Below are 24,349 nucleotides of genomic sequence, written 5' to 3' on the forward strand. Positions count from 1 at the left end.
AAAAGCCATCCAATAACAAAAAACAAACCAACAAAATGATACAGTCCCAAATCAGTGCAAAATTTATGCTAAGAAAAATCTTTATCTAGCATCTTGAATGTTTAACATCAGCTCCTTTAAAGTGAAGCTGCGTTTGTCCTTCTCTTAAACGTACATTATTTCCTTTCTGAAAGGCGTCCTTTCAGGTGAAGCTTTTGAAAACCATCATCCCATCAACCCTCTAGTATATTTTGTCTTATCCCTGGACAAAGAGGACAGTGATGACGACGTTTTAATAGGGTACTCTATGCCTTTATCACAGCCACGTTGACTTTGTGACCTAGGAAACCAAAGCAACTTTTAATGGCCAACAGAGAAGTTCAAGCTTTTCCATTCACCCTCTCAGGAAAAGAAGACCGGACCTAGACATAGTTGAGCTAGAGCAAGAAATAGCAGGTCTATGTGAAAACCGCCTATGAATTTGGGGATTTTACATACTAGTGATAGAACATGGAGGCATACTGGTAAGTCTGAGCAAAAATAAAATACCAGATAATCCCCAGTGCTTGAGAGTGTACAAGTTTGATCAGTCTGAAACTCAGCCTATATTCATGGTGTTTGTTTTTTTCTTCTCCCTTTGAGAGACATGTAGAGCACATCAGAGATCATGAGTCAGCGTTCCGTCCATCTGACTGTCTTCATGTTGTAACACTCACTAGTGTGGAATGATGAGGCACCGGAACAGAATAACCATTTTCTTTTCTTGAGAACACTTTCATGGGAATAAAAGTTTAAGCCGGTTCCTGTAGTGAGGTTTCGATGACATTCTCCTTTGTGTTTATATGGTTTGGGAAAGAGAGGGTGTATGTGGATTTCATTTTTATTAAGCACTAAACAGAGAGGCTTAAAGAATTTTCACAGTTCAGCACTGATTTTTGCAGCTAACACAAAGAGTCTTATATGCAGTGAGTAAATGTTGCTGGTGATTTTTTTTAAGTTTTATTCTAAAGAAGTTTTTGTCCTGTGTTATCTTCCTTTAACAGCCCACTTTTCCTGTAGGTCCCGCAATAGGGACAAATACGGCGATTAGCTTTGCTCCTTACTTAGCACCTGTAACCCCTGGAGTTGGGTTAGTCCCAACGGAAATTCTACCCACCACACCTGTTATTGTTCCCGGAAGTCCACCTGTCACTGTCCCGGGCTCAACTGCAACTCAGAAACTTCTCAGGACTGACAAACTGGAGGTACTTCGATTATATTTGTGTTTTGAGATGCCTTTGGGGGTAGCAGTGTACTTCTATGGAAGTGAATGCTTGTAAGATACCAATTCAGTCTTACAAAACAGCCACGCACACAGATTCACCTAAAAGTCACGCATTTCATAATTCTACTGTTTGAATTGAAGGCCAAGTATAAAGGAAATTAGTCTGTGGGAGAAGAATAAGTTCAATACAAATAAAAATCGATTGTGTGGAATGTGTATTCAGAGGAAAAATATGCAACAACCAATGAAATGGAAATGGCTCCCAAGGGTTCCAGCTGTGTCAGGCATGAACCTTTGATGGATCTTGGAAAGGTCTGGGAATGAGTAGGTTAGAAAGCCAGCAGCCAGGATGAAGGGGACAGAGGTGGGAGGAAGTAGGACAATGACTACAGACCGACTGGTATGATCATATTTCAGTACTTTAAGAACTAGTATGGCTGCTCCAGCATGCTCCAGCCCCAGTTGTATGTAGGTAAACAGGGGAACTAGAGCCTGGGAGAGTCTAATTATTGATTTGAGATATTTTCTTTAACTGACATTCAAGCCTTCTAGAAAAGTCAAGAAAACAAATTCATATATTTATAAAATGTAATTCTTAAGTCAGGAGTCAAACCAGCTCACCTGGGTTTAACTTAACTGGGTTAAATTTCTTTTTAATCAGGGCATCCATTTATCTTAACTACTGTATCCTCTGGTATTGAATAGAGCATTTTATATGGAGTATAAAGAATCTGATAGATTTTTCAAAGGGCTCCTGAAATTCGATCACCAATTATAGTTAGTTGATACATATGTAAGATTAGGATATATACTGTACTTTATCTTGGGATCATTCAAGAATGATTTTTTTCAGTGTGCATTTGTTTAAATATTTACTCTATAAATCTTGAAAGTGATAAAATGTTGCCTAATACCAGCTTCCTTCTGAAGTATATGGATCCCCAAATGAAAAGACTATAAACTCCCATCGCTACAGTTTTGATCCAGCCTACCCCTGTGAATATTGAACAGACCTTTCACGGGACTGGAAAAGTGTTTGGGGCGCCACCTGGTGGACCCGTGAAGCTTTTGTGTTCAGTACGTGACTGTGTGGTTTAGAAAACAAATTAAATCAGTCGAGTTGGGAACAAGTTGTCCTTCCCAACAGGATTGGCAGACAAAGACATATGTAAAAATGATTCACGAGGACTTTAGCAAAGCAGCTTGCAATTTATTTCAAAGCAGGAATGAAGTCGGTGGCACACAGAGCCCCTAGGTAAATGCTCAACACCCAATGCCATCTCAACCTCGAGTCATTCCACTTATAAGGGGAGGCTTACTCACAATCTGTGGGAACAGCTTAGTAATTTTTCTTTTGTACGTTTTATGAGCTAAGGATGGAATGTTGGACAATATCCAAAGTAAAAGGAAGCAATTAATAATTTTGTGATGTATCTGCTTGGCCTTCAAACTTGCCTGGCCACTGATCAGCGAAACTGTATTTCCCAAGTACCTTTGACTGTCACAAGGCTCCCAGTGTCATGCCAGTGACCCTTCCTATAAGTCACTAGTGATCGAGATGTGAACCACCACTTAAGCACATCAACACTGGATGTAGAGCCTGAGAAGAAAAGAAATTACCGTTTCACTAATAATTTTTCTCTGATACAGATATTTATAACTGTTATATGCTTCTTAGTTGTGTTATTTCATATTATTGATATTTAGGGCAAGATGAAGAATACTCTTTAAATTCCAAGGAAAATTTTCTTTATACAGTTAACTCTTGATCCATGGGAATTCTCAGAGGATGGAGCATTTTAGTTACTAGAGATTTCAGGATAATTAAGGACTCAAGAATAAGAAAAAGAAACAATACATCAACACTTCAAAATCTATCTTACTTCCTTCCCCCAGGCCCCTGCTTTATCTCTTCCCATATTTCTCTCCTTTTTATCTTTTCTTTATTGTAAAAAATAATATTGTGATTTAAATGAAAGTTTTGGTGTCTTGGGTATCATAGTTGTTCTAATCTATGATTAGAAGCCCACTTTATCTTGTAGAACAGGAGAGATTTAGGGGAAAACGGGAGTATTCACATTCACCCTGCCCCCCCACTTCCTGTCCTCAGGGAGAAGAAATAAGTTGGTCACTTCTCCTTAATTCTTTTTGGAATTGTGCAGCTATGATATTGTGGCTGGATCCTTGGTGAAATAATCCCTCCATGCAAAAAACCCCACAACTTCCCAGAGTTGTCATGTCAGAGATGTAGTTACATACAGAAGACCAGATTTTATACATATATGTGTGTGTGTGTAAATATATGTGTATATATATATAAAATCTCTGAATCAGTATATATATAACATATTTTCTTTCCTTCCCTTCTCTATAAAAGTAAACAAATAAATATAAATAAATAAAACCCAAGAACAATGGGGGCCTTGTTGATTTTTCTGTTATCTTAGCTAAAGTGTAGATTTTTACTTCCTAGCTCAATACAGATTCTCACCCCAGCAAACAGAGCGAAGCAAAACTGAAGTGATCATAGTTTGCCCGGGATTCCAGTGACTTGGGTTCTGGATAATCGAACGTTGATTGTAAATGGCAAAAAAGCCAGCATTCAAAGAAAGGGAAAGCATCTTCTTTTTTTTTTTTTTTTACTGCATCGTATGCTCCTCTCCCCCCGTGTCCTAGGTCTGCAGGGAGTTCCAGCGAGGAAACTGTGCCCGGGGAGAGACCGACTGCCGCTTTGCACACCCCGCCGACAGCACCATGGTCGACACAAACGACAACACCGTAACCGTTTGTATGGATTACATAAAGGGGCGTTGCATGAGGGAGAAATGCAAATATTTTCACCCTCCTGCACACTTGCAGGCCAAAATCAAAGCTGCGCAGCACCAAGCCAACCAGGCCGCGGTGGCCGCCCAGGCAGCCGCGGCCGCGGCCACAGTCATGGTAAGTGGGGCGCGCGCGCCGCGCACCTTCCCCGAAGCCCGCGCGCCCGGAGCCGCGCCTTCCGCGCGGGCACGCGCACGCGCGCCTCGCCGCCGGGAGTGGGGCCGGCTGGCGCTCCCGCTGCTCCGCTGCCTCCGTCCTGTCGTGGTTCCCCCGCCCCGCCCGTTTCGTTTTCGTTTTGTTCCGTTCCTCCCTCCTTCCCTTCGCAGCACAATAAGTAAATCCCTCAGGCGGGCGCAGGGAAGCCAGGGGCGGGTGCGAGGGCCCCTCCCCAAGCCCAGCGCGCCTCTCGGAGCGCGGACGCGGGCGGGACCGGGCTGGAAGGACCAGGGAGGCGGCCCGGAGCCGGGGAGAGAGGAGAACCGGGCGGAGGATGCACCCGGGCCGGGAGCCACTGCCCCCACTTTTTTGCTCCCCACTTCTTGTTACTTATTACAAAGGCCATGCTGCAAACTCCCTCTCTCCCCGAAAGAAAATTTATGCAGAACATAAAGTCATGAAACAGATGAAGATGGAGCTGTATGGATGGTGCTTTGAAAAATAAGAATAATAATAAAAGGCCTGGAAGGTAGCCCCAAGTCCCGTGCGTTAAAGACACAGGCCTCCCCAGCACCCCTGGGAGCCTGTTACAGCTCGACTCAGCGCCACCTTCTCCCCACCCCCGCCAGACCTTTGGGATCAGGATTTAAATTTCCCAACATCCCCAGGTGGATTGTATACATAGTAACGTTTGAGAAGCACCTGCCTAGAACACGTTGTTGTTTGGTCGCTAAATCAAGTCCGACTCTTTGCAACCCCGTGGACTGCACTAGCCAGGCTTCTGTAGTCTGGGATTACCTGAGGGCACGTGAAAGTTTCTAAGGGCAGTCACTTCCCCCCAAGTTTCTTATTTAATTGGTTTGGGTGTGGCCTGGGCATGCGCCTTTTCTTTTCCAGCTCCCCGTGAGTCCGTTGTGTTACAAAAATTGAGCACCACCCGCACTGGATTGTAATTAATCTGTTGTGGTGTGAGATCTCTGGCTTGACGTCCGTGGGTTTTAATGTGTGATAGACACTGGATAATCCATGAGACCTGGCGCTCATCGGGCACTTGCTGGATGGAATAAATAAATTAGGCAGTTTTCCTCGCCCTCGGGGAGCTTGGAGTTCAGTAAGTGCCAGGGATAACGGTCCTCCATGACGTGATGGAAATGCATCATGGGGTCTAGCTTCTGGAACTACGAAAAAAATCAGTCCTTATTCCTTAGATACCTGTTAAATACAACAAACCGCTGGTACTAATAGTAACCTTTAGCGCTGAGCCCTGAATTTATCAGAGTTATCTGAGACTTGATTTATCTGCCTGTTACCTAGAAGTGGGTTTCCCTGGTGGCTCAGGGGGTAAAGAATCTGTCTGCAAAGCAGGAGACCTGGGTTTGATCCCTGGGTGGGGAAGATCCCCTGGAGAAGGAAATGGTAAGCCACCCCAATATTCTTGCCTGGAGAATTCCATAGACACAGGAGCCTAGCTGACTACAGTCTGTGGGGTGGCAAAGAGTCAGATACAAGAGAGCGACTAACCCAAGACACACTACTTAGAAGTAGCAGTCCTAACATCTACATAATCAATATATTCTTGAATCATTGAAGGAGCAGTGTACCTAGAATAAGTCAATGGTAGATGACCTGGGTTGATGGAGATAAGAGAAGAAATGGCCATTACATGTATACACACAGCCCGATTTCTTTAAATTGTGAGTCTACGTGCCCTTCTTCAGTGCAGTTGCAAATTCTTCTCATCAAAATGCACAAAGGTTGTTAGAGTGGATGCCATAGTTTCCTCAATTGTTACACTGTGCTGGATTTGGAGTTCTGATATTTCAGGTGGTCTTGCAGCATCCTCAAAGACAACCCAAAGGAATGTAGTTTCAGAACAAAAGCATCAGGTTCTTTCTGACAATGACATGAACGTTACTGAATCTGCAGTGTCTTTTGAAAGTGAGAGGCTCATTTGAAACCAGTTGCAGTTCGATGAAGTCAAAGTCTTCTTACTCCAGTAACAAGATTACTCAGCACCATGAAGGAAAAACGATTGTTTTATTTCTTTAAGAGAATGAATGGGTGTGATGATTGCAGCCAGAAGATATTAGTATTCCATTCACCTGGGTTTCATGCCTGAGCTCCAAGAATTTCTGTAGTGTAGTTTTTATTGTTATCCAGGAATTTCTGCTTCTTTTGATTAATTGGACCCTGAAAATGAATTCAAACTTTGAGTCCAGAGAAAGAGGCATCTCTTTCCTTTAGAGCCTTATACTTGTACAATAGCTCTTAAAACATGGGCATCATCCTCACCAGAGTTTTTCAAATGTGAAAATAAATCAGAGCTTCTCTCTGATAATTTTAACACAAAGGGTATCTGGTCTTCAAGACAACAGTCTTTCTTCACACACACACACCAAAATTGGGCTGCACCAGAAGATACTTATTTTGTAAAAAGAAACAAGACCAGCTGCCATCAGCTAGTCATGAAAACATGTTCAGGAACTTTGAATTCCATCCTACTTGTCCATATCCTTTTCTTCTGCATTGAAGTGGCAGCTCTGGTTACTGTCATCCACGATTCTGGACTCCTCAGGTTTGGTCTTTACCTCTAAGGCCGGGCAGTTGGTTCACTTGCCTTGAAGTTGGCTTGCTCCTTGATCCAGAAAATGAAATGCCTGGCTACATGCACACACACTATAGAGAAGGCTCGGAGAGGGGACAGAGGATCAGAAATGTTGGTGAGGCCAGCTGGAATGGATGCTCAGTATCTGGCATATAGTAGGAGCTCAATTAAAGAGAATCTGGTTCTCTGCGTAGGTGCCTAAGGAAGCTCCCAAAGTTCACTGGCCTTGGGGATCTCTGAGGTCTGCTCTAATCCTGAAGATCTTTCAATATAGGTAAACATATGGCTGCAGTCACATAATATCCTCTAAAACAGAACATCTGTGGACTACAAAGGCACATTATAACATGATTATTCACCCATACAGTTTTTAAAATACATTTCACACATGTTCCTCAAAGCGTGAGACATGCAAGATATTTATATGTCCACTCCAGAAGCTGTGTGTTTCCTTGAAAATACAAGATATTTGCATCTAGTAAAGAAACCCAAATGAGTGGTAGAAAGAGAGATGCTGTCAGTGTCTAGCTCACTTTAGAGCTCTCAGCTTCTTTAAATTCCTAGTTTATTATAATTTCTGTGGAAATTACATTCATCAAATGAGGTTTGGAAAAAAGAGAACATAAACCTTTCAGGTGCTTATCTTAGGCAGAAATACTTAATATCTCTTTTTCTACTCAGAGACTTCGTTAAATGATCTTTTGTTGAAAATTTTGTTCATAAGCACCAGGCTTTAGAGACATAATCACTCTCCTAGTTAGCATATCAGAAAAGATCAACCCAAGAGTAGGTGTGTTCTTTATCTCCCAAGGACTGAAAAAGGGAAGGGAAGAATGGAATCCAGAAAGTCCAGGCCAAAATGATTTTGAGTTTAACCATCCAGTTAATAAGCTTCCCTGTGGCTCAGACAGTAAAGAATCTGCCTGCAATGTGGGAGACCCAGGTTCGATCCCTGAATTGGGAAGACCCCCTGGAGAAGGGAATGGTCAACCCACTCCAATATTCTTATCCAGAGAACCCCATGGACAGAGGAGCCTGGTGGGCTAGTCTGTGGGGTCGCAGAGCCCAACACGACTGACTGACGCGTTCACTTCGTTTCATCCAGTTAATGTTGTTAGTGCACTCTATGAGAACAGGCTATGTAGCCTTATGTAGTTAGTATAGGCTAATGTAAGCAAAAAAATTTTTTTATTATCTAGCAATGTAAAAATATATTGGAATGAAAGATCTTAAATAAAAGTGGTGTCATGAAAGTTACATCATGGCAAACTGACGTTGGAGTAAAGAATATTCAAAGCTTTCTTGTTCTGAATCTTGTTGGTTTTTTCAGATGTTCACAGTTCTGCCTGTAGAATGATGATTTCCTCTGTGATGGCCTCTATCCAGACTGCCTTCCAAAACATCTTTCCATTGGCCATTCCAAACCTTTTCTCTCCCTACAGTCCTTTCCACTTTATTTCTAGTCCCCACATCCCCGCCCTCAACTCACCCTTAGCCCTGTATCTCCTGTCACTTTCATACTTTTAATCCTGAAACATCAAATGATGAAGAACAGCTCTTTACTGGTCAAGGAAAATGTCATTCATTGTTCCCATTTTAAGGGTTATTTACTATCCCATTTTCTTCCAAATGCCATACTTGTAACTCAGAGCTTTAGAGTAAAACATTTTGTATTTGTTATACAAGCCTTGGGGATTTACCTATTGTGCTAAACATAGAAAAGGGGTATTTCATTTTTTTTCTTTTTTTTGCATTGGAGCTATTCCTTTGACTTTATTTTCATAGAATTCCATCATAAAATTTTTAGATTTCTAACAACAGTTATCAAGGAACAGGAAGATTTTCTCATCGTGGTCTAAATCAATCACTATTTATTATTATTTCAGCTGTTTAAATGAAACTATCTGCCCAAAGGATGGTTATAAGTTAAAGATATTATCTTACTTATTATATTCCAAGCAGTTCATTGCTATTTTTTAGCTTTTTGCTATTTTTAGCTATTGTACCTGTTCTAGCCAAGAGTTCCACCTCTCATTAAGTGGGTTGGTCACTAATTGTAGTTAAAAGTATGAATAGAATTATTAGATAAAATTATTTTGATACCTGAGGATACCAAATACCCTTTAAAGGGTATTTTCTCAGTGTAATCCCGGTAAGTTGTTTGCCATAAATTGAATAAAAATTTCAAATGTGGTGGAAAACAGAATGGAAGATAAGTTAGTCATTAGAAACCATACGGTGGAATGAAATGGAAATTTGAGAAACCTACTCTTCAAATTCAAAACTTGTTAAGTTTGGAAGCTTACTGCATATTGCCAGATCCACACTAGCAGAGTGAAGAGAAAAATTGAGACAATTATCCACATAATTCAGACAAAAAATTAAGATCCAAACCCAAACCGTTTTGCCTAAATAATCTTGTGTTTGAGTATTTTTTTGCCTGAATTGTTTGTCTCAGTTTGCCACTTCATTTTGTTAGGCTAGATTGTCATTAAAACTTCCGTTTATGAAGGTTTAAGACATATTTTTTTTTTCAACTTGGATCTTATACATGGTACATTCATTATTTTATATTTGAAAACTAACTTATCAGAAGTTCTTCGATCCTGTGGCCCTTGAAAGTTTTGCATTTTTTTTCTGAAGCAATATAAAAATGCTTATGGTGTGTATGCAAGCTGCTGTTTTAATTAACTTTCCTGAATTTCAAACATCTATATTTTACTCTCTTATATGCTTTTAACTAAGGTATAGTAGATGCATTTTTGCTTCAATACTAATTTAAGGTGTAATATTCATTTCTTTAGAGAACATTTTTGTTGTTGTGCATGCCTAGTGTTTTGTACGTTGTATATTGCATTCAGAATATTTTTTTCCTTCTCACCTATCCACAATGCAATGCCGTTCCCATGATGCACCTCTGCTTGCTGTTTACCTGTATGTTAATTCGCTTGAATCCCATTGGCCCACTGCCATCATGTGCTCGCTGCCTGTTATTAAAAGACTCAGTCGACTGCCAAAGCAATGAAGCGACCTCTCGAAGCATCTGTAGACCTGGTACTTTGACCTTTCACCTTTCGCTTTGCATGTAGCTTTTCAGAGAACCATCGAGATTTGTATTACTTGTAAAATATCGGTTGCAAACAATCATTATGTTTAATGAGAAAAATTCAATAAGGTGTTTAGCCATCTCATTTTCATATGTAATATGTGGAATAAATTAATCCTAACAAATTTTAATACCTTTTCCAAAAGAGTGAAGCAAATTTAAATTACTTGGCTCGTAAAAAATGCTCATGATAATCCTAATTAACCTTTAAATTCAAGAAATTGCCATTTTTAGTTAAAGAAAAGAATAGGTATTAATATTAATAACACAAATGCTTCCTCCCCCTCCCCCTCTTAGAATAGTTTAACTCATTTTAAAAGCTGAAGTCATTTTTCGCTGTTGTTGCTTGATAGTTTTTCTTTTCCTTAGTTAAGATGCTACCGTTTTGGGGTTACCGAAGTCATGCTTTCGCTCGCAATAACAAGTTCTCACTCATTCGACATTGCCGCTGTTTAAATTAAGGTGCATGGCAGAGGCATCTCCTTAGCTGTCATTTTTTAAAAGTTTGTTGCGATTGATGATCTCTGTGGACACTGAAGGTGTGTTTACTTTGAGTTATACATGTCTTATCCGATTCTTCACTTATAGGCCTTCCCTCCTGGTGCTCTTCATCCTTTACCAAAGAGACAAGCACTTGAAAAGAGCAACGGTGCCAGCGCCGTGTTTAACCCCAGCGTCGTGCACTACCAGCAGGCTCTCAGCAGCGCGCAGCTCCAGCAGCACGCCGCGTTCATCCCGACAGGTGCGTGCCTTGACAGTTCCAAGCCCTGTGTCCGTGTGCCCTCCGGTCATGTGCTTTCTTTCTCATTCCTTTAAGCTGTTTGGTGGCATCTAGTTTGCTTTTTCAAAGGTACGATAAATACAGCCTGAAACTTGTCATTGTCCTAGCTATCTAGATAATCTCCCTTGCTTGGAAAGATAGCGAAAGACGGTTAGGATTCTAAAGCCAAATATTCTGTAGAGTTAAGTGACTGACTGAACCCATGAGAAACTAATAACAGTTAGGGCTTTGGGTTTCTCGTATTTACACAAACTGTGTAAAATTGTTTATGTAAAGAAGACCTCTTATGTGTGACAGTTGAAACTTGTCATTAACCCTGAATGACCTAAAAATAGCAATTCCAGTAAATACTAACCTTTTTTTTCTATTCCTATTCAGAACACTAAAAAAAATAAAAACAGAAAACAAAATGAGGCTATTCAAATTAAAGCAATCCTCTACTCATATTTTTACATCCATTCTCTCTCTTTTGCCATCCTTCTCAACTTCCACCAAGTTCACAAATATAGAGACCTCTTATCCTCAGTTTCTAAGCCAATGCCTGATAATAGTAGGTGCAAAGGTGCTTTAACCCTGTCATTCTACTAAGAAATGAATTCTATTAATCATAGAATCTTGAAGGTTAAAGGAGTCTTAGTGATCTCCGCATCCAGTTGATTGTTTTACAGATGAGAAAGCTGAGGCCCCCTAAATGTGAAGTGACTTCCCAAGGTGGCAAGACTAATGATAAAAAGACCTAGAACCCAGTTACCCTGAGACCAGTTTGATTTACAAGACATGACACCAGCCGGCCTCCATATGTGGAGGCCAGAGTCCTCTTTCGGAGTCTGGTGTAAAACATCAGATAAAAGTGAAGAAGGAAAAATACAATACATGCCAACCCTCTCCATGTTTTTACCCACCTCCCTGACCACAGACCTATATACATATACAAACACAAAGAGTCACCATAAATGGCTGGGGTTTTGACCTTTTAATCTGAGCTAAATGCAGGGATAATATTTTCAAAATAAACTTTGCTAGAGGATCCAAAAAAAATTTTTTTAAAGAACCAGGAGTGACTTAAGCTTTAGAGAGAAGACTGTCCACTGAATTCTTAGTTTGAAGTCAAAATTTTCATCCCGCGATAGTGACTTTAAGGTCAATATAGATGAATAACAATTTTATCCTAAAGAAGCACACTGATGATCCCAATCCACTTGGGTGGACTTTTCAGGTTTCTTAAATACTGTAGCATATCTGGAATTAACATAGGAGGGAGTTGAATAAATATTTCTATCCTATTCTTCATATAAAATCTATACTTTGAAATGAATTATTATTAAGAAAATTTAGATTGTAGTAAAAATATCAACTGTGTGAATAAAGTGTTTCTTAGCATACAGTTTTCTTAGTTTAGTTCTCTTAACATAAATAGACTCACAGACCTATAGAGTGAGTCTCTAAATCAATAACTATCAGGGCTTCACTCTTGTCCGATTGCAGCCTTAATTGGTAACATTTAAATGCAGTTGTAGCCCAGCAGTAATAGTACTTGTAATCCACTTGATGTAACATGTTTATAAAATAATTACTAGAAGGTAAACTTTTCTTGAGGTTCTGTGTGGTTCACCAAGTGTCTTATTTTATAGGCCTCATCACTAGATGTTTTAAGGGGAAAAAAAATGTGGAAGAATATACTGAGGGGGAAAACAGAAAAAGTCAAGTCTGCTTCTGACTGGGTAGTAATGCCACCACCATTTTCTGGGAATGCCTCTGAAACCCTGGAGTTAAGCCGTGCAAAAGACTGAAGGCCTCTAACCCATACTTAACTCTTCCTCTTTTTGTCAAATCACTGGAAGAATTCTCATTTAAAAATATTTCACCTGGAAACCACTTAAAGACTGCCAAAGAACAAATAACATCCCTTTTTTGCCATGACCTGATTATAGAGTTGGTGAGACGCTTGTGTAGAGGGCGCTGTGGTTGTGCACTTCCGCCCTCTGCTGGACTCTTTAAGAACTGTTCAAGTGTGTCCAGCAACCCTCCAGTGAGTGAGCTTTGGGAGCCGAACAGTGGGTCCTAGTCCACTTAATTCTGTGGTTTAGAAGTATTTACATCTGTAACATGATATAAATATAGTGAACAGACATGTGGATCTCATGCTCTGAAGTGTATTTCAACTTCTGTGACGTTTTCACATGTTTCTTTTAAATGATGAAAGAATAATTTTATTAAAAGGATTTTAGCATAAGTCCTGGGCTTCCCAGGTGGCTCAATGGTAAAGAATACGCCTCCCAATGCAAGAGAGGCAGGAAACTCGAGTTCGAGCTCTGGATCGGGAAGATCCTTTGGAGGAGGAAATGGCAACCCACTCCAATATTCTTGCCTGGAAAATTCCATGGACAGAGGAGCCTGGCGGGCTATAGTCCATGGGGTCTCAAAGAGTCAGATACAATTGAGTGCACTGCAAACACACACACACACACACACACACACACACACAGCAGAGTCCATCCCCTAGTTAATTCCATAACAGAAAATTCAGTGTTTATTTTCCTGTAGTTTTTATTTCAGCTTTCTTTCTCATAGGCCACATTTTTAGCCTAATTTAAGATGATAATGATGATAATCAGTCTTTGTTAATCATTGTTGTTTTAAATCCTGCAAATTAAATGATGATGCTCAAAACTTTTTTTGATGATGCTCAAAACTTTTTTTTTTTAATTGGTAAATGAAGGGCTCATTACTGTTAATTAACTGATTTTTCTATAAATACATTAAGAATTATCATAAAGATGAAACAAAAAATGTTTATGTTATCCTGGAAGTTATGCTTTGAAAGGTCATTCGCAATGAAGTTTTTAGTATACTGCTAAAATTCTCCCATCGATACAATGCGACTTTGAATTTTAGGAACTCTGCCTCCAGACTGGGGAGATGCTAATATAAAATATTATGCAAAATATGGGATTCTTCCCCAAACCCATGGTAATATAATTATCACCCTGGTTGATGCCTTAGCACATTTGCAGTGAGTGGGATTTTTCCTTTTTTGATAGGAATTATTTTAACCTAGTGGTTATACTTTTCCTTTGCTCTATTAGGAAAGTGATGAAAACCACACACAAAAATAGCAGCATAATAATTCTTGACATTTCTCTGACAGGTTTATTCTGAGTTCCTGTAAGTGTTCTTATCACATTACTCTTCAGGATAGTTCTGCCAGTGGCAGGCATAATTATTTGCATTTTGCAGATGGGAAAACTGAGGCTGTGCTTATGCTGCAAAGTGGAATATATAATTCATGGAAGTGTCCCGATAATCCTACTCAGAGATTCTAGACTTGAAATATTTGTGCAACTGAAGCAGAAGACATTTGAAAAGTCTTTGTTAATAGAATTAATGCCTTAGTGAAATGCTTCTAACAGTCGGAACAGAGATGACCCACTGACTCTCTCATTGACTTATTTCATTAAGTTGGAAATACAAAGTAGAACAGGGAGGTACTAGCGCAGATCTTCCCTAATGATCAGAAACCATACTCTTACATAAGCTTATCACACATCTTGATGAAAGATTGGTCAGTGTTTAGTGGAAACGCTATGTATATAACCACAGCAGAATGTATTTATCCTGTTTAATTCAGCAAGCTGTTCTCAAACACATGGTCTGTTCTGGATTCCAAAGGAGTAGGAGCACACAAAGGAGTTCAGAACAAGGCAAAAGTCAAATCTCATGCAGAGCACCTTAGGGAATTTGAGAGTGAAGAAGAGACAGACAATGTATTTGGCTATCAGATCTCCAGTAGGTGGTGGTGAGAAACGACATGGAGCAAGAAAGACTGACTTGGAAAGAAAGACTTTCCAAAGGAGGAGACATTTCCTTAGGACTTGGAGAGGAAAATTCTACCAGTGGGGGAAGAGCATCCCAGGCAGCAGGAAGAGCATGGATTGGGAAAAGTGTGTTTGAGGAATAACAAATTGTCTATTGTATCTCTAGTGTGATGTACTGGAGAGGCTGTGTTGGTGGGGGGAGGATGATAGTGGGGTGAAAAGGCAGAGATGGGGCTTAGAAAGAACATCAGGAGAAGACTCTGACATTGAGTAAGATAGCCACACACTGCAAAAATCATGTGTTTTAAATATTCATATCGGGCTTACCTGGTGGCTCAGCTGGTAAAGAATCCACCTGCATTGTGGGAGACCTGGGTTCGATCCCTGTGTTGGGAAGATCCCCTGGAGAAGGAAACGGCTACCCACTCCAGTATTCTGGCCTGGAGAATTCCATGAACTGTATAGTCCATGGGGTCACACAGAGTTGGACACAACTGAGCAACTTTCACAAAGTTTGTATCACTTTTGGCCCCATAGGGATGCTCATCACATTAATTTGGTTGAGTGTTTCAGCCACATCCTGAACTGAGGCCAAAGGATAGCACCCCCAGCCCAGTGTGGCTGCAGGAGCCGCTGTTGATGGTTTGTAACCCCGTGACATTTGTGTGTGTTCCAGGAAAGCCCATCCATGTTGGAATGTAAAAGAATAATGTGAAATTTCTAAAGGGGTAACTTTGAATCCAGCCATAGTTGACTTTGAAATCATTCACAAACTGGGTACTTTAATGAATTTTAGGAACAAGTTGCTCCCAACACACTCTCACTGGCAGATGAGAACATTCACTCAATTAACTGACTACCTACTATGTACCCCATATATGTAGACAGACATGAACCCTGCCCTCCAGAGTTTACAGTGGAAGAAGAGGGGTGGATTTCAATGAATAGCCATATAAATGTATAATCAAAATTTTTATGAGTGTAATGAATGAAGAAGTAAAGAGTTTAAAATGGAAACTGATTTCAGTGGCATGTGAAGATAGGTAAAAGAACAAGTGAACAGTTTTTGGAAGAGGCAACATATACCTTAAGACTTGAAAATGGGATACAGATGATTTTTAGGCAGAGGGCTTGGGAGAAGCCCAAAGGCAAGCCAAACATGTGATGAATTTGGTTCAGAGAAATGAGAGGCTAATCTGTCTGGATCTTGGTGCCAGGGGGAGAGGGGTATAAGATGAGCTAGGCAGACAGACTAGACCATGGGAACCTTTATCCTAAAAGCAGTGAGAAAGCAGTGAATCATTTGCAGCAGAGAAGTGAACAGACCTCTTTGGGGAAGGTTTACTCCACTAGCAGAATGGAGCCTGGACTAAATGGGGATGAGAATGGAGGCAGGAGGACCAGTTAGGATGTTACTGCATATCTGAGCCCAGATGTCTTGATGATCAGGCTGAGAAGTGGCGGTGGAGATGGACCAACAGACAAACAGAAGGTGCGTTTTAGAAGCAGGATTGCTCTGTCTGATTGGTGAGTTGGACCAGGGAATTTCACAGGGGAAAGTGATATCCAGAAGAGCTTTCAGTTTAGGCTACAGCTGCTACATGGACAGTGATGCATCCCATCTAGCGTGTCTGGAGGTGCAGAAACGGGTGCTGTGGGAAATGCTTGAGTGTATTAAATTTGAGATGCTTGTGAGATCTCCCAAGTAAAAAGTCTGGATAAGCAGTTAGATGGAATGACCTGGAGCTCAGGGGAGCAATCTGGGAGGGATACATAAATTTGGAGACCTTGAGCTTGTGGATTAAATCCTACACTGATACCATGGAATGAATGATATACTAGAAGAAAAGTGTAGAGTAGATAAAAAGGATCAGTCTGAGCCCTAAAAACTCTTCGTGTATATAGAGTGTATGTGTGTGTGAGTCTCTGTCATCAGAAAATCCAAGAGAAAGAGAAAAGAGTGGTTTATTACAGAGCAGCCAAGTGCTAAATGTTACCGTGACTCAGGAAGTTAGATGAAGATGGAAGTGCTCCATCTGACTGCAGAAGTGACTTGGCAGTTTGAGTGGAGAGGTGAAAATGAAAGTCAGATTGGAGAGGACTGAAGAACAGATGGGGTCAAGGAAGTGAAAGTGTATGTGTAGGTAACTTTCCAAAAGTTTCATTGTGAAGAAGGTTAGAAAGATAGAGTGTCATGAACAGGATTTGGAGGTGCTTGTATGTGTGTTTCCAGTTGGATATGTTAGCACATGTTTGCTGAAGAATCCAGGAGGAGCCCAGTTAAATAGCCTCTTTTTCTGACTAGGTATTAATATTGGCCTGATCAAAATACAGATCAAGCCAAAAGTCTCCCTCAGGTGTGATCAGTTCAGCAGAGAGAATAAAGACCTAAGCATCTCAGAGTCTTCATCTAGTGTCTCAGAAGGCAGTTGTAAAACCCTAAGTGGATATACTTCCTTTGATTAAAAACTGCTTCTCTGGCAGCCACATGACACCCAGTCTTCAGTTATCTGCATCCTTCCACTACCTTGATTTTCAAGGAGCTGAACCAGAAGTAGATAATTCCTTTTAATACCTTTCTTTTTTTTGGTATTCCACAACATGCGTTCTATTCATGGTCAGTTTTCTGATTCAGGTATATTAATAAGACCATTCACAGGTAAGACAGCTATTCCCAGGGAAGGACTGAAATCTAGCCCCCTCCTCACTCCCTTCTACCCACCTAGACACCTACTTGAGGTTTCCTAGGAGTTTCGCCAAAAGTACCCCTCAGGGATCACCTAGTAGCAACCTTAACAAACCCCCAGCCCCAGTTCTGCAGTTTTGCAGAGCTTCTGCCTAAGCAGTGCTTAGTTTTATTGGAAGCCACTGCTCCTTTATCATAATGAATCTCATAACAGAAAATAGGTCACACATATCCTGGTCAGCCTGTCAGGGGAACCTCTTCCTACATTGAGGGCTTTCAAGCAGCAATCTAAAATTCACCTGACCCACAACCCTTTGATTTGGAGGGCACAGAATCTTAATTACTATTTTTATTTTCATATTGTCATTGACACAAAACATTCTACAATCACACAAGCAAAGTCTTGATGCAATAAGGTCAGCGTGATCTAGTGAATACCAAACCTGACCTGGATTTTAGGAATAGATTTCTATTTCTAGCCTTACCCTTGACTCCCACGATGCATGACCTTGGAGTAGTTACTATGCCTCAGATTTTTCATCTGTAAAATACCCACTTCCTGCCTCGGAGGAGGAACTGGAGAATGTCTGTTAAGATACTGTGAGGTCTTAGAGAAAGGAGACCGCCGCATGATCACATGTCATTCTTATTAGAATCATGTTGATGGAGATGAATCCATAAGTATGAAAAGCAGTGAAGAATATCGGCTTAAAATAAGTCAGATATATCTGTGTCCGCACTGAAAATGTGAATGACTCTAAAGGACTGTGTTAACTAACCCTACTTATTTCTGGTTGTGCTTCAATCTCACTTTGAATGTTAACTCTAAACCGCTAACCTGTTTCTTTCCCTTTATTCACTTTTTTTCCACCTACCATTGCATGACATGCAGGGTCAGTTTTGTGCATGACACCCGCTACCAGTATTGGTAGGTTCCAACCTTTTTTTATTTGTCTTTTATAGTATGTACAATACCTTCACTTGACTGAGATTTATTTCAGAGATGGTAGAAATGCTGTAGGAACTGGTAGATCTGAAGGCTTATTTGGCTTTAGAGTTAACGTTGAGGTTTTAAAATGTACTCATATACTTAAGAAAATGACCATTTTAATGTGACTAGAACAACCACTACCAGACATGAAACCACAAGTACGAGTCTGCTTTTTAATGATCTGTATTTTGTTTCTATTTAGAGTTTATACGGTTTAGTGTAAGGGGGAGAAAAAGCTTACTTTGTCAGAGAGGCAGGCTAATTTCATCAATGTTTTAAAGTTTCATGTGGTGTGCCTTTATCTCCTCTTTGCTGTGTGTTAGAGTTATCAGAGTTTCCCAGAAGTACTTACTTTAAAAGATTATAAATGGATGTATTTTGAAAACAAATGTCACAACTGCCTTGCTTTACTATACTTCTTGATTTTGTGTTGATTTATTTGTAATGAGTATTTGTACCTTACTATTCCCATAGATGTTAACTTTTAATAATACATACATAAGTTATCCCCACACTTCCCAAAGCCTTGGTACAAAAATCTGTCTTAAGGACACGTGGATTAGTTCCATTTACAGTAAAGAAAAATAAACATTGGTAAAATTTCCTTGTCTATTTCACAGTGTGAAATATATATACATATTTCACAGTGTGTTAGAAATTACATCAAGGCCATAATTTTTGCTTCACTGTTTCTGGACCCAAATAAATCACAACCCCAGTAATTCCAGTTCAAACAGGCAGCCCCAAATTGACCCCGAAATTTCAATTTAACCGCAATTCATTCCAAGAAAATTCTGACTTGCCAAATTAGGCCTACATATTGAGGTTCTGATGTTTTAGAATGATGATTAAAAAATGAATATCATATATTCTTACTTCATTTGGACATTACATTTTGCATTTTTAGAAGCACCCTTTATTATAGGCACCATAGGCTCTGAATTGGGAATGATCTATTGCTAGAAGTAAAAATGTTTATAAATACATCAACCAAAGTAATCTGCTTTGGCCTTTCTGGGAATCACTGATTATGTTTTAAAACTTCCTTTAATTGTACTTGTAATAAGCTATTTTCCCTTTTTTATTTCTCTCCCATGCTTCCTTGCTTTGCATTGTGATTGCATGCCATCTGCTGGTTTAACCCATGATGGCTTGCTGCTCTGATATTCACCATGCCAAAATACCACTTCTATTACCATAATGCTACACCCTCCTGTTCATTGCTCCCATGGTTCCCCTCCTGAAAGTACCCATGATGCACAGCGCTACGTCAGCCACTGTCTCTGCAGCAACAACTCCTGCAACAAGTGTCCCCTTCGCAGCAACAGCCACAGCCAATCAGGTTTGCTCCTTTTAAAGCTTTCTTTCACAAATCCCAAACTCTAAATGAGTGCTGATATTTAAAAAAAAAATTCTCGGTGAGAATTTTTTTTTCATGTTTATCCATCAAATTTTATTTTTTTGATTAGTTTATAGCCAGCATTTATGGACAGGTTGCACTTATTTAGAGTTAACATTTACTGCAAATAATGATGTAGCTATGTTTTGTGTTGCACTGTTTGTTTTCGTACCTAATATTGTGTAATTAACCTGACAGGCTTACATTCCTTTTAGTACAGCATTATGTATCCAGTGGTTTGTGAATTGTCACAGGAAAAAAAAAAAAAATGAGAAAAGCATGCGCGGGGGTGCTTCGAAACTGGCTGTATTTGGATTCAGTTCATTCAGACCCTGTTATCTGTTGTAGAGGAAAAGAAACGTTCTCCTCTGAGGAAAGCCTCCCTTTTTTCCTTAGCGTCAAATTTGAGGTCTGAATGATTCTGGTTAACATTTCACCTTGGTCTTGTGTGCTCCTCAAACTCATTTGGTTCCCAAGTGAGAGCCAGACGGTACTGGAAGCAGAGTACCGGCCCACCGAGTTCACAAAGGCTGGATATAACCGACAAAGGGGCGTTTAATTCTTTTGGTTTAATGCATGTGCCATTAAGACCATGGATGGACTACTTCTCAGTGAGGGCCAGTTGGCTGTTTCCTGTCGTCACGGGCTGACTGTAACCCTAACCCCAGCCAACCAACTTGCAAATGTGTGCGCTCGGGGTCCCAGGAGAGGAGTGTGAGTGTCAACTCTCGCTTGCCCCGGAAGAAAAAACAAACACTTGATTGCGCATGCGCTCCCTTCACAGACAGCCCTTTTAGTTTTGTTCTTAGTGTAGTGGGGTTTTTTTGTTTTGTTTTGTTTTGTTTTTTAACAAAATCGACTGTACTGATAAAAGATGACAAGAATTATAGGAGGAGCGGGGGAAGGTCCCAGGGAATGGAAGAAATTGGGAAAAATCATGTCTGGGTATAAATGGCAGATTCCAAACTCCATTCTGCAGGCGGGAAGGGCTGAGTCACCCTTCCTTCCTTGTTCAAGTTAATAAGCGTTGCCAGAGCTGTAGGTCTCATCACTGAAAAGATAGGTGTGAGTGCCCTTGAATGAGGAAACGAAGGCAAAATCTGTGAGCTCCCCACCGTGTCCTCTGAACGGTGATAGAGCAGAAAGGAACAAAGGCGGGAGGGGAGAGAGGCCAGGTGGGCACTCAAGCAACGCCAGCTAGTGACAGCGCTTCAGCTCATCACTCAACACCTCAACAAGCCAGCTTCCCTCTCAGGAGAGCCAACTCGGCTTCCACACAGATGTAACAAAGAACATCACATCAGTTTCTTAGCTGGAGGATTTTTTTTTTTCAAACGATAGGTTAGGAGAAGGGAGAGACAGTGTGTGTCCTTCCATTATTAGGTTGAAAGCTCCTCTTTTTACTGGGTCCTTCTTAATAGGGGAACTGGAAATGTTTCTTTTATGTCTAAGTCTAGCCTTCTTGAGCTGTTTTTGTGATTTTTGATAGAAGTTTTGCTGTAAGGTCCGTTCATAAAACAAGTTTAAAGTGGAATATAGTTTTGGTTACAGTGGAATTTAACATTATATTTTATGGCAAGTTAAGTGCTTTTAATACAGAGAGCGCTTTCTTGGGAATGAAAAGGAAGTCAAGATAAATACTTTGGAGTTTTAGGTTATGCCCCTTTATTATGATAAATTCTTGATCCTGTATCATAAATATTTTTGCAACCTAGTGATTTTTTTTTGGCCCCATTTGGTAGAAAAATACTGAGCGATCACATGCCTATGTGTAAGCTTATGTATTTGTGTAGGGAAGAGGCGTAAGCTATTCATAAACTAAAATATATCACTTTTCAGCACAGTGTGACTGGTAAAGGAACTAATAAGTTAACTTCAGTTAAGTCCAAAAAACTAAAATTACAGGCCTGATGGTAGCTTCAAGAATCCTAGATTCTGTGCTTTGCAGTTTATCAGGTATAATCGTCGCCAGACTTCGCTTCAGTGATGACGAAGAGAAATCCTTTTGTGGCTCTTGATGAAGCTCTTCTTTCACGAGAACATAACAGAAAAAGAACTAATAGTAAACATAAATTCTCAGATATGATACTCTTAATGTATTTTCAACAAGTTTCAAGGAGCGGAGCCACTACAAAAGAACCTGAAAATTCTTTTAGTGCCCAGGAATTCAGAATTCAGAGAGATTTCTAATGACTATGAAATGGCAAGTTTTCCTCTTATTAAGATTTCACCCTTACATGGAATCATATGGATGTGAATTATGTGTGTTGTTTAAACAAAATGAATCTTGTTGCCTTGCTTGTGAAAGGAAGATGAGAATTTGATGGCCACTAAGGTCCCTTCCAGCTCTTGAGATTCAACAAACCTACGGTTCCTTAGCTGCCATGCTAGGCCCAAAGCATGAGATGATAGAGGTAACCATTCACTTCTCCAGGGGATCTTCCCTGACTCAGAGATTGAGGGTCTGACCCTGAGACCCTGGGTCTCCTGCATTGCAGGCAGATTCTTGACCGTCTGAGCCACTGGGAAAGCCCTAAACACACAGAGAAGAAAGGGGTGCTGTTGATTTCAGAGTTGAGTGCATGATAGACATCCCTTCCTTCACTGAGCCATCTGTTCTTAACACAAAACATGTGGGCTTCTCTGGTGGCTCAGGCGGTAAAGAGTCTGCCTGCAATACAGGAGACCCAGGTTCCATCCTTGGGTTGGGAAGATCCCCTGGAGAAGGAAATGGCAACCCACTCCAGTATTCTTGCCTGGAGAATGGACAGAGAACCCTGGTGGGCTGCAGTCCATGGGGTGGCAAAGACTCAGACACAGGTGAGCGATATAAACATGTGGTAGGGTTTTCACAGTATTTTAGTTCATTGGACCAACTGTCAGTTCAAATAGTTCAACTCTCATAGGTATTTGTAATTAGATACAAGTCATTCATAGAAGAAGAAGAGAGACCAGAACACCCCGTGGCAGCCCCTCCAGCCCAGGGTTCCTTTATGGGTCACCCCAAGGTGAGTCAAGATGAACCGACAGATTTATAAACTCTGCCCTCAGGGCTTAATCAGGATGCCAGCAGTGAAAGTTTTAACTGAACTTAGACTTGCAGTTTCAAATTAAACAACAACAAAACCGAAATACTTTGGGGAAACAGAGAATGACGTTTTGGTTATTTAGCTCTGGGAGTAGATATAAGAACGAAAGTACAATAGGCAAATTTACCAATAGCTATCTCCTGTTTCAGTTAAGTCCTTTGGGCCTTAATATACAAATTATACAAATAATATTATTTACAAATTATGTAGATGTCCAAGATACTATTCTAAATGATTTCTCTCTCATGTAATACATTTACTATTATATCATATATTTGATATCATATGAGAAAGAACACATATGTATAGGAAACACGCAGTCTTACTATAGTGTTAACGATTATCGTTGTCCTCACAGTTAACTACCTTAGTCAAAGTTAAACATCTAGTAAATTGTCTTGCTAGAATATGCTCTTAACCACCTTGCTATACTGCCTCTCTCTATAATTACAAATGGATGAAAGTCACTTATTCCACAGATAAAACTAGCTCTAAAGTGAAACTCAGTAACAGCAAGCTCTGTTGCTTTAGGGAAAAGTGAAGGAGTTCTGCCAATGCAGCTCGAACCGAGGTGAATTCCAAGCTGGGGAGACAGCCTGAATCTGAGCAGAGCTTCAAGCTAATTATGTAATAGCCAAGTCATGTTTAGAAACTATAGACAAGGTGATGTCTATTAATTATGATATGGAACTATTTATTAATAGACTCTGTAATATTCAACCCAGTGAGTAGACTGAAAATTATGAGTAATTTCTATGCAGGTAAGATGAGAACTAAGATGAGAAGTGGAAAGAAATTAGTCAGTAGCCCTGGTGACGCAGATTCAGGGGCTGCTCTTGTGTGAATCATGACCCTGGTCTCTAACCCCAGCCTCTGCCGCTCATCTCCCTTCAGCTCTGGAGTGAATACATATCTCAGCGCGGGATGACAGTTTCTGACAAGGGAAATCAGAAATGAAAATGCAGGCCCTATATAACCCATTCAGTTTCAGTTCACTAACAGAAGGTCAGAATGTATAAATCTATAGACGCCTAGACTGACGCCAATTGAATCTCAGAGTGTCCAATAAAAGAGGTGAGGCCCACAGCAGAGTAGATGGATGGTCTCATTTTTTTCATATTATAAGAAATTTTATTAATAAAATGAGAGTAGAGATCGATATCCCTCCAACTGGAATTATTGTGGTGTTCTACTGTGTCATTACGAAAGACTCTGATGCTGCCAACGACTAAAGGCAGAAGTAGAAGGGAGCGGCAGAGGATGAGATGGTTAGATAGCGTCACCGACCCAGTGGGCGTGAGTTTGAGCAAACTCTGGGAGAGAGTGGAGGACAGGGGAGCCTGGCATGCTGCAGTCCACGGGGTTGCAAAGAGTCAGACGCAACTGAGTGGCTGAACGACAACAGCATCCTCCTGTCATTGCTTTATTAGTAGTATTTTTCTGCTTCAAAAATACATTCTGTTTCAAAAGAGGAGAAAATAATTTCCAAGTAAATATATTTTAAATTTTAGTTTCTTCATTTATATATGGAGATTATTCAGCCTACCGAATGACATCCTTGAAGGCCCAATTATATTCGGAGTCTTTCCCTGAACCCCTGCAGCTAGAATTTCCTTTCCTACCCTCTGAATTCCACAAGGACTTGATCGGCATGT

At 40.4% G+C, this 24,349-nt stretch overlaps 1 protein-coding gene across 4 annotated transcripts in view; it reads left to right on the forward strand.

Moving 5' to 3' along the window:
* The window catches only part of MBNL2 (muscleblind like splicing regulator 2), a 166,397-nt gene that overhangs the window by 120,356 nt on the left and 21,692 nt on the right, over positions 1 to 24,349 (forward strand). For 3 of the 4 annotated variants that reach the window (XM_052650271.1, XM_052650269.1, XM_052650272.1), the window contains exons 5-8: positions 1,023 to 1,223; positions 3,920 to 4,183; positions 9,828 to 9,881; positions 10,522 to 10,675. In XM_052650271.1, the coding sequence (XP_052506231.1) occupies positions 1,023 to 1,223; positions 3,920 to 4,183; positions 9,828 to 9,881; positions 10,522 to 10,675 (673 nt within the window). The remainder of the gene's footprint in view (positions 1 to 1,022; positions 1,224 to 3,919; positions 4,184 to 9,827; positions 9,882 to 10,521; positions 10,676 to 24,349) is intronic. The other variant, XM_052650273.1, reaches the window with a different exon arrangement.

This window comes from Budorcas taxicolor, chromosome 12, assembly GCF_023091745.1.
Source record: "Budorcas taxicolor isolate Tak-1 chromosome 12, Takin1.1, whole genome shotgun sequence".
Classification (NCBI taxonomy): Eukaryota; Metazoa; Chordata; class Mammalia; order Artiodactyla; family Bovidae; genus Budorcas; species Budorcas taxicolor.